The sequence below is a fragment of the Suncus etruscus genome, chromosome 15 (genome assembly GCF_024139225.1).
Source record: "Suncus etruscus isolate mSunEtr1 chromosome 15, mSunEtr1.pri.cur, whole genome shotgun sequence".
NCBI classification, from domain to species: domain Eukaryota; kingdom Metazoa; phylum Chordata; class Mammalia; order Eulipotyphla; family Soricidae; genus Suncus; species Suncus etruscus.
This window is the reverse complement of record NC_064862.1, coordinates 43,504,553-43,525,053: the sequence shown is the minus strand read 5'-3', so window position 1 is coordinate 43,525,053 and position 20,501 is coordinate 43,504,553. Positions and strand designations below refer to the sequence as shown.

At 40.0% G+C, this 20,501-nt stretch overlaps 1 protein-coding gene across 1 annotated transcript in view; it reads right to left on the bottom strand.

Annotated features, from left to right (window-relative positions):
* The window catches only part of PCNX2 (pecanex 2), a 328,287-nt gene that overhangs the window by 10,324 nt on the left and 297,462 nt on the right, over nt 1-20,501 (bottom strand). Inside the window, exons 29-32 of the mRNA XM_049789037.1 lie at nt 11,123-11,267; nt 10,415-10,645; nt 9,332-9,606; nt 8,327-8,511 (exon numbers count right to left, since the gene is read on the bottom strand). Of these exons, the coding sequence (XP_049644994.1) occupies nt 8,327-8,511; nt 9,332-9,606; nt 10,415-10,645; nt 11,123-11,267 (836 nt within the window). The remainder of the gene's footprint in view (nt 1-8,326; nt 8,512-9,331; nt 9,607-10,414; nt 10,646-11,122; nt 11,268-20,501) is intronic.

Sequence of the window (20,501 nt, the reverse complement as noted above, 5' to 3'; positions counted from 1 at the left end):
AACACTAGTACTCTATCCAGGGAGTCAGACTCTACATTCTTACACATTCTGAGCACACTGCTTGTGGCTGCCTTTGTGGGATAACAAGGTACAATTTTGCTTCATCTCTAACATGTTAGATAACAATTAACAATGGCTCTACAGGCTCAGCACACAGCATATTCACTGACAAGGAATCTGGGGACTAATCTACAAAGTTAACTTCTCACTACAAAACCCTAGAGATTCTTTTTTAGAAATTCTTCTTTTGTTTGGGAGTTGTACGTGGTGGTTTTCAGGACTTTCTTCTGGTTCTGTACTCCTGGTAGTGCTCAGGGGATCATATAGGATACAGGGGATCAAACTTGGGCTGGCTGTGTACAAGGCAAGCATCCTACCTTCTGTACAATTATTACACCAGTCCCAAATCCTACACATTAATTAATTCCTGGTTATGAACACACCTTGCTTAGAATATTTGGGGGGTATTTGGGACTTCTGATTTGGGCAAAGACTTAACCGGAAGTCTTAGATATGCTCTGCATAGGCTGAGATATCCAGGCAGGTGGGAAAGTGACTTCTCTATTGCTCCTGGATCAAATATATAAGAGCAGGAATACTGTATTTTCTATATCCAGGGAAAACTCTCTTTAATCCCAAAAGTGCAGCAAAACAGGCTATGGTTCCCTTGTTGGGAGCTATGGAACTCAATTTATGTGGACACTGGCTTATATAAACTGAAATAAGGTGTGAAAGAGGCCAGAGAAGCTCTGAGCTGAAGTACAACTAACTATTCAACATCACAGGATGTTTCAGATAAGAATGTTGACCACCAAAAAAAAAAAAAAAAAAAAAAAAGAATGTTGACCACCACATCAGTAAAAGGAAGGATAAAAACCACATGATCATTTCAGTTGATGCAGAGAAAGCATTTGACAAAATCCAACACCCATTCTTGATGAAAACTCTCTGCAAAATAGGTATGGGAGGAACTTTCCTCAAGATAGTAACAGCTATCTATAAAAAGCCCATACCAACATTATTCTTAATGGCAAAAAACTGAAAGCTTTTCCACTAAACTCAGGCATTAGTCAAGGATGTCCACTGTCTCCACTCTTATTCAACATAGTATTAGAAGTCCTAGAAATAGCAATCAAATAAAAGAAGGAAACCAAAGGATTCCAAATTGAAAAAGAGGAAGTCAAACTATCTCTATTTGCAGATAACATGATAAACTTCAAAGATTGTAAAGAGCCACAAAAAAAATTTTAGAAGCAATAATCCAAGACAGCAAAGTGACCAACTACAAAGTCAATATACAAAAGACAGTTGCATTTCTTTATACAAATAAGGAGTCAGAGGAGTCTATATATAAAATTCTATTCCGTTTAAAATAGTGTCCCAAACTATCAAGTACCTAGAAATCAACCTAACAAGAGCAGTGAGAGAACTGTACCATGAAAACTTCAAAACACTTAAGAAAGAAATTGAAGAAGACCTAAGGAAATGAAGAACATTCCATGTTCCTGGACTGGAAGAATCAATATTATCAAAATAACCATCATACCTAAACTATATAGATTCAATGCAATTTCTATTCAAATCCAGACAACATTCTTTAAGGACTTAGAACAATCAATGGTAAAGTTTGTGTGAAACCATAAACCATAAAAAACTTAGGATAGCCAAATCCATCTTGAAAAAACAAGAAACCGGGATGCATCTCATTACCTAATTTGAAGCTCTACTACAAAGCCAGTAAATGATCAAAACAGCATGGTGTTGGAACAAAGATTTTAGACCAGTGGGTCAGAACCAAATGTCCAGTGACAAACCCCCAAGTGTATTTGTATGTGGGCAACTAATCTTTGTCAAAGGAGCCAAGAACTTGAAATGGAATAAAGACAATCTCTTCAACAAATGGTGTTAGAACAATTGGATAATCGTATAAGAAATTAAAGATAAATCCCTACCTCGGACCTTACACATAAGCCAAGTGGATTAAAGACCTTAATATTATATCTGAATCTATAAAATTCACTGAGGAAAACAGAGGCAGAACACTCCAAGACTTAGACCTCAAAGAATTCTTTGATAATAGGAAGTCAATGGCAAGGGCTGTAGTATCAAATCTGAATAAATGGGACTACATCAAATTAAAAATATTCTGTATGCAAAAGTAACACCAGCTAAAATTAGGAGACAGTGAACTGAATGAGAGAACATTTTTGCACTCAACACATCAGATAAAGGTTAGCTATCTAGGATATCAAAATACTCATAAAGGTCAACTCCACAAAAGCTAAAAACCCCCATCAAAAAATAGGGAGAGGAAATGAACAGATAATTCTCTGAGGAAGACAACAGATGGCCAACATACACATGAAAAAACACAATCACACCCAAATCAAGAACAATATTATCTTACACCAGTGAGGAAGGCACATATCAAAAAATAATGCGAACAATCTCTGTTGGTAGGGACATGGTGAAAAGGAACTCTCATCCACTACTGGTGGGAATGCTGCCTGATCCAACACTTATGGAAAACAGTATAGAGAGTTTGCAGTAAACTCAAAGTTGGGTATCCCCAGGAAAAAAAATTATTCATCCAAGAGGATATATGTACAGCAATATTCATTTCAACACTCAGTTCACATAGCTAAGACTTGGAATCAACTTAGAGTCCAATAACAGATGAGTGGAACATGATAAAGTGGTACATATATAACAGTGGTATGTTACATAGCTGTAATGAGTAATGCAATCATATAATTTTCTTCAACATGGATGGACTTGGAAGATGTGTTAAATGAAGTAAGCCCAAAGAAGGATAAATACAGAATGACATCACTTATATGTAGTATTTAGAATAACTGCATGGAGAAATGTAAGGATTTGTCTCAAATACCCTTGACCCCAAGGAAGAAGAAGGAGAAGGAAAGAAACTGAATGGAAGAAGAGAAACACAAATATAAAAAGGATGAGGGCCAGAAGCCAAGTGTTCTCAGGTCCAATGGTAGTGTTATAAAAGGACAGAACTAAATATCCAAAGACAACACCAATGGAATCAAGAGAACCAAACTTTAACAATCTAAACTTAAAATGGGCTTGCTATACTTGAGGCTATGGGGTAGGGGGGTGGTATTTAGGGAACCATAGTGGAGGGAGGTTGACTTTGGTGGTGGGATTGGCCCTGATTCATTGTATGTCTGAAACCCAACTATTAAGAACTTTGTATATTACAATGGTTTTTATTTTAAAAAATTATGTTGACCTATGAGGAATAAAGTGAGTGGCTTTCCAGAGTAATCTCTATGGACTTTCAAACATCAGATGACTTGCTGTGTCATCTGTGAAAGAAGCATTTAAGGATAGATACAAGTGTCCTATTAAGGTCACCCTGGTACTCAAGGTCACTCTTGGCAGTGCTTAGGGGCCATATGTGGTGCAGGATCAAACCTAGGCAAACAGCATTCATTGTACCTGCTGTACAAAGACTCTAGACCCAGAGGTAAATTATTTAAATGCAAAGTCATCAAGAGCTCTAGGCCAGGGGTGGCAAACAAGTTCGACACAAAGAGCCAAAATTTTAAACTGTGAGAGTCAAAGAGCCACACCACACAGTGACCTGCCAAAACAGACAAACACACAAAAGCATATAATTTTAACAATGATATATTAAACACATACTGCATTTTGCCATTTTGAGTGTGGGTAAAAATCCTGCAATGATGGTGAGGGTTTGCTGCATCCTCCACACTAAGAACTAACGGCAAGATGTGACACAACATGTGACACATGGTCCCCCGCTCACTGACCCATGCAGTTGTTTCCAGGGATGGGAGATGGGATGACGCAGCTTGGGGACAGGACTACGCGCTCGGAGATCTCTCCTCAGAGGTCCCTCCTCAGAAGCAGCCGAACGAAATCCAAACTTGGCAAAGAGCCATAGTATACAAAATATTGATAAGAGGCAAAGAGCCGCATTCATTTTGGCTGGGAGCTGCATGTGGCTCGAGAGCTGTGTGTTCACCACCCCTGGTCTAGGCTGATAGACTGGTAGTAGGTGGCAGGACCCCAAACAGTGTACTGGTGTAGTAGCAATAGTAATAAATGTTAACATCTTTTCTTAAAAAAAAAAATATCCCTTGTGGTAGAATCTTTTCTGATATATACTATTCTTGGAACCCAGAGTACTATGTGTATGTCCTAATTTACTAAAATCTGTGTCCCAATGTCTGCCAGGGTAGGAAACTGCTAACATCCCAATCCACCTGTCTCAGATAAGGATGTGGTTTGTCTAGGACAGGGGTGGCGAACAGGATTTTTTACCCTCAAAATGGCAAAATGCAATATGTGATTAATATATTATTGTTATAATTAGATGCTTTTGTGTGAGTGTTTGTCTGTTTTGGCAGGTCACTACGTGGTGTGGCTCTCTGACTCTCACAGTTTAAAATTTTGGCTCTTTATGTTGAACTTGTTCGCCACCTCTGGTCTAGGGGCTCCTGGATCAGACAGCAGCATTTATTAGGTATTCAAGCTACACAGCATGAATCTTTGCAAAAATTTACCCTATGCTATGGTGAGGCTCCATTGTGCTGCTGTGAACAGTTTTTTAGACTGCTGAAGTAGGACTTGTGTGGTCTTGTCCTGGACTGCCTATCGGGAAAGAATAAGTGCAGAACACCAGTAGAAGATGCTCATGTACCATAGTGGTATTAAACTTGTGACATTTAACTTTCCAGAAGGCAGGATGTACCTCTCCAGGGAGTATAGATATATCAGTTGTCTTTCTTAGATCAATTTGGGATCTTCACAGATTATTGTCAGGAGTTGCCATGATCCAGATTTCACTGTGGGTACCAGTGACTAATTGCAAGACATCATCTCATAAGTCTCAAAAACTAATCCTATCCAATTGCTCTTTTTTTCCCTTCAGAATAAGTACTTAGCTTGTCTCCTAACTAGAAAGATTCCTTGTAAGCCTTAGTTCAGGGACCCATAAACCAGCCTTGGAATCTTATAAGACAAGAAGTGAGTGTGGTAATGCTGGGCAATCGTTATCTGCATGGAGCTTGGGCAGAGTGAAAAATCATGTGTTTTGGGCAAAATAGAAAATTATGTGTTCTCTGTTCTGGGACTTAGCACCCCCTTCCTACTCTACCTTCCAGCTCAGTGGGCAGCCTCTGGGACTCTAGTCTCAACTACCACCTGAAAAGACCGTTCTCACTTTGTCTCCTTCAGAGAGTCAGGTAAGGATGAAGAAGTATCATGTGGATGGGATGATCTACATGTGTCCCCTAGAGCCTTCAATGACAAAAACAGGCACAGTAATAACATGGAATAATGTATCTAAGAACTGCTGTCCCAGACCCAAATGAGCATGCACCATGTGCTTTCCTGTCTAATGTGAGAAACAGTGGACAACTCTTCATCCCTAATCACAGACAAGCAGATGTGATTAGGGTGAGAGGTGCCTTGTGGAAGCTAAAAACTGATTGGAAGGCTGATTGGTTCATCATCTGTGCTTTCATGTATTCAAACATGAGGAAGTCCTTCTACAGAGGCCCTGAGGACAGAAAATATGAGCCAACTAGAGGTAAGATAGGAGATAATAGCATGGGTAGGTCCAAAACACCCCTGAAGATCAAGTGAAGGTTGATGGGTGCTCCATCCCTGAATTCTTAAATGATGCCCTTACCAAAATATCTCAAAATCTGACTTACTTGGAAACAGTGCTGCTACAGATGTGTCTCCCTACACCTATATTGTTCCCCACACACACACCTATATTGACAACCTAAAGGACCTCAAAGTGGCTGCTTGTGGAAGAACTGGACATTGGTTTTGATTACTCAGGGATCAAAAAGTAAATGACAGTAAAAGAGGTTTGAGGCAGCTAGGAGACAGGAGCAAAGTCAGGGAAAGGAAAGGGCACTGCCAGCAGCCCAGATGGTCCTCAGGCTAGGTGACATTTGCTGCACTTGAGGAGGCAGTGTCCCAGGGCCAAGGTGATGGGAGCACACGTGGTGCTTAGGACCCCAGTCTGGGTCCATCTGCTCTGAAACGGAATCATCTCAGAGCAGCTTCACTGGCTGCGTGGGGCTTCACTTCTCTATGTTTCTGCAGTTGTGAGATGTTGATAGAGAAAATGCCTGTTTGTACCCTGATGGAAACATAGTGAATTTCAGTTGTAAAGCTCACAGAATGAGGTCCTGATACTTGGACCGCACACAGCTATGGCAGCAGAATATGGTCAGTGAGTGTAACTAAGCATCCAACATGAGCAGGACAGCAACATGAGGCTTTGCATCAAAGCTTCAGAAAGACCCCAATAGGAAAGCAGCTGGTCTCTGAGCCTACTGTAGATTTGCCAAGTGCCCAGACTGCAAGCTATGTCTCCAAGCACTCCAGCTAAGTTGGAAATCCAGGAGTAGCTTTGGTAGGAGCTGTTTTAGGAAACAATAATTAAAAATAAGTAATTGCAGCTTTGGGCTTTAAAAGAACCTATGCTGACATCTGGCAAAGTCTGTACTCTGCCAGCTGCAAGCCTGTGGATATTAGTGGGAGTGGCACTACTTACAGTTGCTAGCTCTGGAAAAAGGAAGGAATGCTAGCTTTGTTCAAGCCAAGCCTGTTTCAGAGGCTACTCACACATCCTTATTCCTAACTCCCAAAGCCCTGCTCCTCTATGATCCTTTCCTGCCGACATCAGCTTTAATTTTTCCTGCTTCACACAAGTCACCTGGTGGACAATACTAGCAAATGCTCATCAGGACTTTTACCTCCTTGAACCTACCTGGCATTTTTCTCATCTGGAAAATAACTTACATACATTTTGAGACTTACTTTCTCCTGTGATGCCAACTGATAATTAAGCAATAAAAAAACTTCCAGTTTAAGAATGAGTCACACTGGAAATTGATGGCAGATTTTTGTTTAAAGTTCAGCACAGAGAACATCAGGTTGGGAGAGGGTTCTTTTGTACCTCTGAATTGCAGCTATCACATATTTACCTAACCCAGTGCTTCTCAATTATTTTCTGTCATGCCCCCCTAAGACAAAACATTTTTGCGCCCCCCACGCGACTGTAAATAGTATCTTTATTAAAAAAAAGTTAACCTGCAAAACAAAAATATATATGATAATTTGAGCTGATTTTTTAATCAGAGGTGATATCTGGATTAATGGCTACAATGAGCACGTTTTGCAATGCATAGCTTTTCGAAGCGGGGTTTGAAGAGGACACAGCAACTCTCAGCTTCAGAGACATACAGAGACATGAACACGGGGCTTAGCTTGTTATGACAGTGTTTGCCGAGGTCAAACGCACCCCCCTTTAGGAGCCTTGCACCCCCTAGGGGGCGCGCCCCACTATTTGAGAACAACTGACCGAACCTCTCTATCTACTCCCTACCAATCATTGCCTCTTGTCATTCCTCGACATTCCTACAATCATCTCTCTATCACCCTCTCTATCTTCTTGCCCACAGAGCTATGAGTCCTCCATTACTATTTCAATTAATTCTCAGTCTTTCTCTGGCCACTTCCATGAGGCAGAAAATATTCATCACTGACTCACTTGGGCTGAGCTGATATGTGAAGTGAGCACAAATAGTGAGTGATCTAGATGGTGAGGAGGTACCAAAGCAAAGGGTGAAACCATAAACACCTAACAGACTCTGAATTTCAAAGCCAATGCCATCGTGCAGATAGGAATTGGGAAACATACTTAGTTCCCCTGCAGCTCTTTGGATGCAGCATCCTGAGGAACCTTCAGAGTTGTTCTTTTTTTGTTTGTTTGTTTTTGGGCCACACCCGGCAGTGCTCAGGGGTTCCTCCTGGCTGTCTGCTCAGAAATAGCTCCTGACAGGCACGGAGGACCATATGGGACACCGGGATTCGAACCAATCACCTTGGGTCCTGGATCGGCTGCTTGCAAGGCAAACACCCCTGTGCTATCTCTCCGGGCCCATTCAGAGTTGTTCTTTTTATCACAGCCCCATCTTCTCATGGAGTAGAACTTCAATTGGACTCATCTATTTGGTTGAACTTAACCAACCATCTATTATTCAATAAACTATAGTTGTATTTTGTCCATTTGGGGAGGAAGTTTCTCAACTCAGAGAAAGAGAAAAGGGCATCTTGGGTGAAGAGTTACACCTTAGCACACTATCAAATGGAACGATGAAGAGAGAAAAAAGAAAGGGAAAGATGGGACATCTTTGAATTGATGCTGATTTTTCTTGCAGAAAGGAGCTTTTGGAGGTTTGAAATGACAGTATATCCCCGTGAGTTAGTAACTGGGACCAGAGCTTAGCAATAACCCTGTGGCACCCACCTGTCCTCCGTGTTCCTTCATGGGGTGACCAATGGTGGGTTCCAGCTTTTCTGGGCTGTTCAGTGCTGCTCTCTTGGCTCTCAGCACCTGGAGCATGACTACCTCCTGTGGATGGTGCCACCCCTCCTTCCATGTCTTCAATGTTGCCAACACTCTGCTGGCCAGCATCACAATCCTTATGCATTCTGCAAGAATGAGGAAGGTCTCAGAGTTCATCAAATATTTTTGATTCCCTGAAATGCCCCCAAATCTCTGACTGGGTCGGGATGAATCACCATTCACTCCAGGCTAGAGAATACCTAGGCTGCAGGTGGAAAATGAATTTTCTCTTCTCCAAGCTCAGTGTTAAATAAGTGAAGACACAGCACTATGATGAGCAGCTGTTGCCTCCACCTACACGTGACCCCTGCGTTTTGAGGCCTGATAGGAAGCTCATTCAGGCAGAACATTTTGGAATTTACTATCTGTCACTGATGAGTGAAGAGCCAATCAAGTTGCATCAAATTTAATCTTTTCTTATGACTGCATAGTAGTCATTGTGTAGATACACCACAATTTTTTTTTGTTGGTAGTGTGGTGAAGTAGTGGTGTACATCAAAATAATGAACATCAACACTATTGTAAATATGTGACCTCAAGTATAATTATTCTTAAAATAAAAACTAACAAAAATTTAGAATTGATTCCAATTAGCTAGAGACTTTATTACAATCTACAAGGAAGATTAATTGAAGGAGAGATGAGTGCTTGGAGGAATTTACATCTGTGCACAGTGCCTTCTATAAACCTCCCATTTCCCTAACTCAAGCCCTAATTTTATTTCTGCAGTGTGAAAGGCAAAGAATCTCACATGCATGGCATTGCCTAATGATGCACCACTGCTGGCTCAAATCAGTGATCTTGTAAATGACACTTGGGCATAAGAGTTTGAACTATCAGAAAAAGTAATGCAAATTCTCCTTGTAACCCTTCCCAGTATCTTCTCAGATGGTGGTAGAAACCTACCTTAATAACTTGGTTCGGAACCATGTCCTAATGCTGTCCAAAGTGAGAGGTCCACACCAGACATTCTTTAGTTGCTTGTGGGTCCCTAGATAGGATGTGGTTAGGGGAGATACATACATGGGATACCCCAAGGGCTGATCACAGGAAGAATTAATCAAGTTTCGAAGGACCTGCTTGTTGTTCTGAATGCTACCACGCTCTGGATTACGGTTGCGAAGGAATATGAGTTCTTGCTGCTGTCCAGCCCAAAGTCCACGGACACATTCTTTGTTAACCTGTAGGTCAGAGTAGGAAGAAGTGAGAGAAACAGTGGTGCATGGTTTCCATCCAGCAGTTTCAACCTGCAGTTAGGGAAGAGAGCTCCCTTCTTAGCACCCCTAACCACAACTTGGACCTGGAGTTCTTTCATAGTCGAGCCAGACTGACTCCTCCATATTTGCTAAGATATTATTTATGTGGAAAAACAAACAGCAAATAAACAGAAAATGGAGTCTGAGCTGCATCACAGTTGAAAATATAGGGAAAGGAGAATCACTATATAGTGAGTCTGGGGTCCAAGAATAGGTCATAAAGAAAGGTTTGAAATTCTAGAGAATTGCAGAAACTTCATTATTTTGTTCATTTATTTGTTTGCCAAACCTATTGGTGGTCTGCTTATTCCTAGCTCTGGGCTCAGGGATCACCTCTGGTGATGCTCAGGGATGTGAGCAATTCAACTCTGTTCTGCCATATGCAAGGCAAACACCTTACCCAGTGCAAAATTGTTCCAACCCCAATAATTATGAATTGTTTAAAAATAAGGTTGACTCTGAGCCTCATTTACCTGAGCATCCAGGAAAGTCCTTGCTCACATATTGGTTTGGAGATGGGAAATGGCCCAGAGAAAGGAAAGTAGCCACTTGCTGGCTCCCTAGCCCACCTTTGCTCCTGGCCAGTTACTGTTCATAGCTACATCTCTGAACAGAAGATGTTGGTTTATGAACTTGAGCAATGGAACCCAGTGCTATTTCTTTTCCAGAAGAAACACAATTTCTTATCCCATATGGGAACCCGACATTAAACCAGGATGCAGGACCACAGTACCTTGATCACCTTGAAGCTCAGGAAGCTTTTGTGGAGCATGATGACCTTGTACTCATCGGTGCCCTCATCCACCACATGCCTCAGGGTGAGCAGCTCCTCCTTGTTGGAGAGCACAGCTCCCCGCCATGCCGGGTCACCCTCATGACATATCACAACTTTCTTCTCAAAGGACTGGATGGCCTCATAAAGGACCACAGGATCTTCATATTCATCAGGGCAAGTGAACTGATCCTGGAGAAAGAAGACCAGGCATCTTAGGGCTAGTAAGGGCTAACCAACTGATCTTGGGGTCAGTGTGCAGATGGTCATTTGACCAATGACCTACAAAGCTAAGTCTACTTCCGTAAGTCTCACTCATTCTCTGCTCTTTTACTTAAACTCAAGTGGCACAGAGTAACTCCATCATCCTATACATTGCCCTAATTTTTGTAATTCACTTAGAAAATCAGCTTTAAGAAGTAGATCTAGGGGTCTGGGGGTGAAAAAGAAAGAAGTAGATCTATAACTTTCTGATACATTTTAAGCACTTTTGAGGTGTCTTTTTTTTTCACTGGCCCATGTCACAAACCATCTTAATTCTTAATGTTTATGTGAAAAGTTCATTCACAAATGTCATTCCAAAAATGGGACTATTTTTTTTTAGAAAGTTCATTTTCTTTTCCTAATGTCTCAAGCTTATAACTATTATTTTCAATATTTATTTTTCACCTGGTGGAGCTTCAGGGACATCCTGATAGCAGGAGCAACAACTTTGTGTAGAAGGTCCATGTCAGCAAAGACCCACTCATCTCGAGCTGTTATTCGAAAATCACCTTTGAAGAGAGCATGAAGACCATACAGGAAAGAATCCAAGCTGGAAATTAAAGTGGGGATTATTGTTTCTTAATTCACACTGAGCAAACAAACAAACAAACAAAAACAACAACAACAACAAAAACTGGTCAGGATCTTACCAGGTCCATGTTTCTGTTTTCACATAAAGAATAATCTCAGTTTTCTTAGGCCAACCTTGCAGGGATTGACCTAAATGCCTGAGCAGCAGCTGCATTCAGATCCTCCTGACCAGCAGTGTAAAGTCTGCATAAAGTCAGGAACCACTTGACTTCTAAATATAAGAAACGAGATCCCAGCTGGAACTGGTTCATATTTTTATATAGTTGAATATGAATAGTTCATATTTTTATATAGTTGAATTGCTCAACTATAGTCTCAGAATATGTAGGATTTTTGGTCCCACTTTTTTTTTACATGGCTAGTGAGGCATAATTGAGAGAATTAAAATGAATAACCAATGCCCAAAGGACAAGATTATGTAAGATTTTGTATTCCAAATTTATTTTTCTGCTTGTTTTTTTTTTTCCCTCTTGACAGGAGAGTCAAGGGAAATCATTTACAACCCTTTACATTTTGGATGAATACAGAAAATGGACTGGGGCAAGTAACTTTGTCGCTTTCTACACTGCAAGTTATTCCATAGTGTATGGAGATGAATTGTTCTTCCTTTCTTTCATTTTCATTAATACATTTGATCTCAGCTGCCTCTAATGACCCTGACCGCTGATATCCCTGAGAGGTAGTTAAGAGACAGTAACAAGAATCAGCAACCCTGATAGGGTAGAAGTGGGACAGAATGCCAAGGAAAACATGTAGAAGGAAGAATCTCTGAAGATGCCTGCTCATAAGGATTTAATGAGTTGGCTCACTGAGCAAGACTTTTGATTCAACACTGCACTTTAGGCCTGCACATCAGGGAAATAGTTTCACTGATTGCTATTTTAGCATTTCATTGTGAAATGCATCACTATCATTAATTTATTCCTAAAACTCCCTTGAGAGAGATACTGAGGTTTGAGTCAGAGCAAACTGTGGGAAATGAAGAAACCAGGATTTAGTCATCTGGGACTGGAGCTATTTTTTCTTGGAGAAGCCCAGAACCTTCTTCTAGGAAGAGTTCCAGGAGGCAGTCTGCCTGAAAAAATATCTATACTAACAGAACAAAGCCTTCTCAGCTATGAACCTTACCCAGTGTGCAGGAGACCTGAGAAGGGATTTCTCAGAGAGCAAAGCCATGCGGCAGCTGTTAGAAGTGGAAGCTTTCCTCTCTCTTTAAAAAAAAAAATTCATATTCATTGATATCTCTGATTTACAAAACAGTGAATGATAGCTTCATGTGTACATCACTCCAATTAACACAACTACCATCAGATTACCCACCTTCATCCCATGATCTTCAAAACCCCTTCCTTTCAACATTTCAACCCTCCTTCCCTCTCTACTCTTCACAAACTCAGTTCTGTGGACCAACTTTTTCTTTCTGTTGCCTAGGGGCCTGTGCATATCAAGTCTTACATCTAAGAGATCACCCTGTACCAGTGCCTTTCCTTCTGCTGACTTCACTGGATGGAAGCTTTAAAAGAAGAACACATAACTTGAATCATACATATTGTTCTGCCTCACAAATTGAGGGGGAAATAATGGAGGGTACCAAGACCAAACAGTAGTATGAACAGAAATAAAAAATGATCAGACAAATCCAAAGCCAACGACAACAGAATCGATAACCAATCTACAACAAGCTAGACACAGAGGGGACCACTTATACTAGCAGCCTGGGGGGCAAAGGAGGAGATATGGGATGCATGCTGGGAACAGGTGGAGGGTGGACAATATTGGTGGTGGGAATGCCCCTGATTCAATGTCACTATGTACCTAAAATATTACTGTGAAATATTTGTAATCCACTTTGGTCAAAATAAAAATTATTTTAAAAAAAGAAGAATATTATCTGCACTCCACAGAGAACACTGCTAAGTCATAAAAAAAATGGGTGACAATTATGAAACGTCTGTGAGCACTGCCACAAAGTGCATGTGACTTCTGGTCCTGGCAACAACAGAAAACAGGAATAACTAAATATGTTATTTTTAGTATGTGAAAAACATACACCTAAATATATATTCATATAGATAATGTATAGATATAGGATAAAATTTAAATATACTATAAAATATAGTTAAGTATAAATAGAAAATAATATTTGCATATATAAATATATATAAACTATATAGTCTGCTTAAAATGGTTGGGTTATTTTTCTGGAAAATATTAAGAAATGTCACATTGCTTGTGCACAGATTAAGAGAAAACACATCTTATGGAAATAGTGACAAGGGAGTATAGGAAGAAGTTTGTAGAAAGGGACTTGCCCAGAAGCCATGAACAACATTGTAGACAAGAGAGAAGAGATTGGTATTTAAGCCACCTGTATTTCACTTGTTCAGTGGTAGGTGGGACAACCACAGGCTTCCACCTTAGTGAAAGGTCACTTCTTTGAGAGCACCCTCAAGCACTTGAGTTCCCAACTAAATCATCCCACAGAAAACAAAATGCATGATTTACTTGTCATTCATACTTTCAAAGAAAATTTTACAATGTGGTGCTTAAAGTTTTTCTGTTAAAATTAGTGCAGAAAACAAAGTCTGAATGAGAATTCCACTACAGAGGATGGAATTATTCCTCACAGCTTAAAGGTAAAAGTTAATAATAAAAAAAAGCCTGTGTTATTACTCTTCAAAAGAAGTATAAAAACCTTCAAGAGAATAAAAAAGGGCTGGAGTGATAACACATTGGGTAGGGCATTTGCCTCACATGCAGACAACCTGGGTTTAATCCCGGCATCCCATAGGGTCCCCTGTGCCTGCCAGGAGTCATTTCTGAGTGGAGATCCAGGAGTGACCTCTTAGTAATGCTGGGTGTGATCCCCAAACCAAAAAAATAAGAGAGAAAATTAAAAGAAAGAAAAGAGATGTGAGGAGCTGGAAAGGCCAGGAAAAGAGCAGAGATTTCTAGTATATCTGGACTCAGAGTTTATAGGGCCTATATCTTATTTTGACTGTACCAGGAGATGTGAGGCTCCTACTCTCCAGCCAACAGCTGGCGGGACAGTGGTACATCAGAGTCCAGGGTTATGCTTCTGAGGTCATCAAGCGGACCCCACATTCTCCATATTGTCCTCCCCTAATATACCTAGAAGACTACTCAAGGTCATCTCTTTGGTTACTCACAGAGCTTATTGGACAGACAAGCTGCAGTGCAATGAGAGCTCTGATCAATGTGAAGGATTCCATAGGGGATAAGGCAAGCCTCATCCTTAATGAAAGCTGTCATATGTATGACCATGGAGCAGAGAAACATGTCTGCATAAAGAGAATCAAGATCAGCAGCACCCTTAAGTCAGGTTTTACATGACAACATATCTAGGTTGAAATTTTAATAAAAAGAGTATAAGAACACTCATACTTCCTACTGGAGTATGAGTAGCCTGTACCTAATGCATCTTTTTTGAATACAAAAATAAAATAAAATAAAGTGCCTCATCTTCGCTCAGGGTCTCGAGCGATAGCACAGGGGTAGGGCATTTGTTTTGCACATGGCCTAAGTTCCATCTTCCCAGGTGTCTCCCACACCTGCCAGGAACAATTTCTGAGCAGAGAGCCAGGAGTAACCCCTGAGCGTTGCTGAGTGTGGACCCCCCCCCAAAAAAAAAGAAAGAACACACATTGAATACCACCAGCTCAGAGGTTGAGCTAATTAGAATTAATTGATTATTTTGGTTTAGTCACACAGTAATAAAAGTATGACACTGTAATATCTGAACTTATCCATAGCTCACCATTCTCTTTACATAAATTTGCCTATATTCAAATTAGTGTGTGTATATACAGCACATCAGAAATTGAGAGTATATTAGTAAAGAAAAATATTTCATGTGATCTTTTTTCAACTTTTTAATAATATTTTTCTTTAATTTTTATCTTTTTTATTTCTTTTTTTTTATTTCCTTTTTTTTTTTTTTTGGTTTTTGGGTCACACCCGGGATCGCTCAGGGGTTACTCCTGGCTCTATGCTCAGAAATTGCCCCTGGCTGGCTCGGGGGACCATATAGGATGCCGGGATTCAAACCGATGACCTTCTGCATGAAAGGCAAACGCCTTACCTCCATGCTATCTCTTCGGCCCCTTTATTTCTTTTTTTAAATATAAAATTTTAAGCACCATGATTACAAACATGATTGTAGTTGGGTTTTAGTCATAAATAGAACACTCCCCTTCACCAGTGCAACATTCCCACCATGTGATCTTTAACCAGGGTGTAACTTGGCTCCTGGTTTAAATACCAGAGAACTCATATCTGTTAAACAAAGGTCGAAGAGTAAGCTATGTGGTCTCTCAGATAGCTCAAGGAGATTTTACTTGGATTTAGAGTTTACCGTATTTTCTGGCGTATAAGACGACTTTTGAAACAAAAAAAAGTCAACCGAAATCGGGGATCGTCTTATACGCCGAGTATATCCTGAAAAATGTTTCAATATGCCGCTAAACGAAAATTGTCTGAATATTGCCACAAAACGAATTTTCCAACTTGATCCTGCACCAATCACTGCAAGGCTGCTCGGACCGCCTCTCTAACTCAGCCAATCCAAGCAGGCTTTTTATACATGCAAATAGGAGAATGTTCCGGACCCGAATCTACACTGTCAAAAGCCTGCTCAGATGGGCCAGAGTCAGAGAGGAAGTCTATTACAGTATAAACTTTGAAACTTTGCTTGTTGTGATTGGCTCACTGTGGTACATGAGCACAGGAAGACATGCAGCACATGCAGCACAGGAACGTTCTGTCTGATACAGCGAATAAAGGTCTAAACCTATGTTTTAACTGCAAAATTAGGGGGTTGTCTTATACCCTGGCAAATACGGTAGTTGCTACACTGAGAAGCAGCATATGGCCCAGAGTAGCTAAAAAAGTGGGAATCAGATACTCTAAACCTATGCTTGTATTTTGACTCTGAAACTGTTGTTGACTCTTATGTTCTTTATCACCTTTTTGTATAATTATTTATCCTTAAGATCAAACAAGGTCGGGGTGGGGACAGTGTCCTTATATGCAAGCTGGGTAAGGGGTCTGCTCAGAAACTCAAGTATGCTGTGAGATCAGTGGATATATATCAGTGTGACGAGTAGACAATTAGATCCTCTGCCCACATTCATGCCCTTTGGCATCCAGTTCCATGACAGATGCAACAGACTTCTAAAAATATGTGGCCATTGAAAGTATAAGAAGGTAACAGCTCCAATAGTGTTGATGTATTTAAGGGACATTGTCAATGTACCTCTAAGGGGTGATGATACCCGCCCTGTAATGACAGTTGTACTGGGACCACTTGTAATGGCAGTTGGACACACATCCCTGTAACTGACAACTGTCCTCAAAGAACTAAAGGGGAGGGTTTGGTAGTTATTGGGGGGGTGGCAGGTAAAAGACAGGAGCAGAGCCTGCTGGTCTGTGAGGAGCTGAAGATAAAGCATTGGAACATTGGTGAGATGCTGTCTGCATCACACACACACACAGACACACACACACACACACACACACACACACACACACACACACACCCCTCTCATCTCTCTCAGAAAACCCCCATCAGTGACAGACTTCTGTCTGTGAATTAAAGGATACATTGCTTCTACTCCTCTCTCTGGCCACTCTCTTTCTCTGATGGGCTGCTCGAGCAGTGATCCCAGGTGGCTACACTATAGGACAGACTCCTGGCCAGTAGCACATAGAAAGGTGTCTCAGCTACTCCACAGATGGTGGAGTTTCCCCTGAGCAGAGACTACAGTGGACTCTGGCATCTCTGATGCAGACACCAGAGGTCATTTGCCAGATTCCAGCAACACTGCCAGAAGGGGATACAGCAACAAAGCAAGTTGTAAACGAGATGGTGGGAACCATTAATTACTACAGAACAGATGGGATTTATATAGTCACAGTGAGGCAAATTAGGAACAGACACAAGATGGAGTAAGTAGTAAGTATAAACTGTGCACAAATCAATTCTTGTTCTTATTTTTACCTCACAGCGATATTAGAGCATAAAAAGTACCAATCTTACTCTCATGTCTCCATGGAGGATGAAATGCATTAAATTCCACAAAATGCTTACACTGTCTTCCACGTACAGCAAGGATCACTGTTTGAACAACATATACTTCTTTTATAAACTGAAGCTCATTCTATTGCATAATATCATTTAATCATCAGAAATTAACTGACAGAATTTAAATTATATCATTTTAAACAAATCACAAGTACTAACTCCCAAATAACAATTAAAAGGCAAGATTTGATGAAGTGCTTCTTAAAATACATTTGTCCTGCTACTATTTTAACAGACAATAGTGGACTCTATTAGTGGGATCAGCTACTATTATTTAGTACAAACGGACCAGTTTCCTGCTGGTGCCGGAGCTCAACCACCTGACTGTTCAAAATCAAAAAATAGATTTGATGACCAAATTCCTATTTAGAATAATAGGTGTTTTGTGGAAGTGCCTACAGTTCTACATTTTGATCAAATTGTTCAGAAATTTCTGATACAGAGTAAAATTTGTGGCTCATGGGACCAAGGAAACCAAATGTTTCTTAAAGATGTTTGGACACATCAGGAGAGCAATAGCTCTGTGAACCTGGAGTTGTGCTCCATGCACTCTCCTATAGGGACTAAATTTGCTACACATTATTTAAAATCCCAAGAAGTTACAGTCCTTTTTAAACTTTCAAATAGTTTTCTATATTTTAAAAATATTTCTCCATATCTTAGGATTCTGCTTTTATTTGTTTATTTTGTTTTATTGTTGGTTTTTTTTTTTTTTATTACACCCAGTAGTTCTCAAGGGGTTACTCCTGGCTCTGTGCTCAGAAATCGCTCCTGGCAGGCTCAGGGGACCATATGGGATGCTGGGATTCAAACCACCATTCCTTCTGGATAGGCCACTTGCAAGGTAAATGCCCTACCACTGGCTATCTCTCTGGCCCCAGGATTCTGCTTTTCGTGTGATAAACTTATATTAATCTCATAGGATTGGAACTTGTATAATATTTATCAAAGTAGATGCATTTCATCTGTAATCTTCTTAGTTTCTAATCTCTGTCTTGCAAGAGAGCAATGATCTTTTCTTCAAGTTGATCCAGTACTATGGCTAACTGCAACTTGGGGCCTTCCAACAGACGTTTGGGAGGAGATGCTAAGATTGTATTCTGGATTTCTGAAGAGTGCTATTCTTCACGGTCATATAGGTAAGAGTGATGGGTAAATTGTGGCTGTGATCTAAGACTACAATAGTGGTACTCTACCATAAGGCCACATGTATAACAGGGCACATCGTCTCCAACAAAGGATTCAACATAGTACATATATGACTGATTTATTGGCCCAAAGCTTATTTCCTAAGATTATATTTATCTTGACATTTTCTTTCCTTTTAGGAATAACCAATACTCTGAGTCAATTTCCTTTACAACAAACATATAGCTTCTGGAAAATGCAGCTTTGTTTCATCTTTATGAACAGAGCAACATGCATAAAGTTTCATGTATTTAAAGCTAGCAATCAAACTATTTTTTTAGTTTCTGGAATCAATACAACTATTTTTACTTCCTACTAAATAACCCTTTATGTCTTGTTGCCTTTTTCCAGTGAGAGACACTGTTGTCCAGAGCAGATATGTCCCAAATTCCAAAGAATTAATCATCAGTTTTTCTTGTCTTATTCATATTAACCCATTGTTTCTCCATAAGATATAACCTTTAAACATTTCTGGGTGTAGCCCAAAAACCAAAAGAAAAAAATTAATATGGTACATTAAGGTTACATTAATATTTCTATTATAAAGTAAATATTTATCTTTATTATTTATCAATATTTATTATACACCAATGAAGCAGAGTTTGCAACCTTCAGATAACTGTATAAGGCTTCTGTGGAAGTCATTGTTCACAAAAATGTTACTTGCTACTCTTTCTATTCTCGTATTAAATATATATCTAGACTTACTTTATTATGTCAATGATATATACAAAGCTAAGGTTCATGCACACACATACATATACAAAGGCTGGGTCAATCACAATTAATATTGATACAACTATAATAAAATAGAAAATTCAATCTTTCATAATATGAAAATAATAATATACTATTAACAAAAGTAGCATACTTTGATATTTTTTTACATAAACTTCTTTATGCAACTCATATACTAACAAATTTAATGAGAACAGTAGCATGAAAATGTGTGTTCCCCAATTTTGTTGTTGTTTTGGGGCCACACCAATGGTGCTCAGGTGTTATTATTGGCTCTGTGCTCAGAAATAACACAGGGCAGCCTTGGAGAACAATATGGGATATTTGGACTGAACCTGGTTGGCCATGTGCAAGGCTAAAGTCCTACCCTATCACTCTGCCTCCAATGTTCCCACAAATTTTTTATTTCTTTAAACCACTGTGATTTATAAAGTTATTCATAGTTGTATTTTAGATATATCACCATCACCAACAATCCACCAGTGTTTAAGGACCACCACCAGTGTCAAGCTCTCTCTACCAATGTCCCCAAAGTGCTTTCCATACCACCACTCCTGCCCTAGCCTGCCAGCATAACTGGCCTGTTTTTAATTTTGGTTGTTAAAGTTTGGGTCTCGTGATTTAATTGTTATTAACTCTGATTTGAATATTTAGTTCTGTCCTTTCTTTTTGCGGGGAGGGACACACAAGGCATTGGTCAGGGTTTACTCCTAGTTCTGCTCTCAGAAACCACTCTTGGCAGGCCAGGAATAGAACCTAAGTTGGCTGCATGCAAGTCAAATGCCTTCTCCGTTGTGCTAACTTCTGTTCTTTATTAACACCACCAATGTAACTGAAATATCATAGCTTGTCCCCCGTCCTTTTATATTTGTATTTCTCCTCATCCACTCAATTTATTTCATTCTCCTCACTATATTCTCTGTGTAGACTAGCATGTTCTTGATAACCACTATTTCAGCCACTGCATTTTTTCATGTAGTTATCCTAAATGCCACATGCGAGTGATACCCAAATTTTTAAAGACTTCAGCATCATTTTTAATAAACCTTTAGCAAGCAAGGACATAACTAGTAATAATGGCTGAATAAAGAATCCTGAATGGGGCCCAGAGAGATAGCACAGCGGCGTTTGCCTTGCAAGTAGCCGATCCAGGACCAAAGGTGG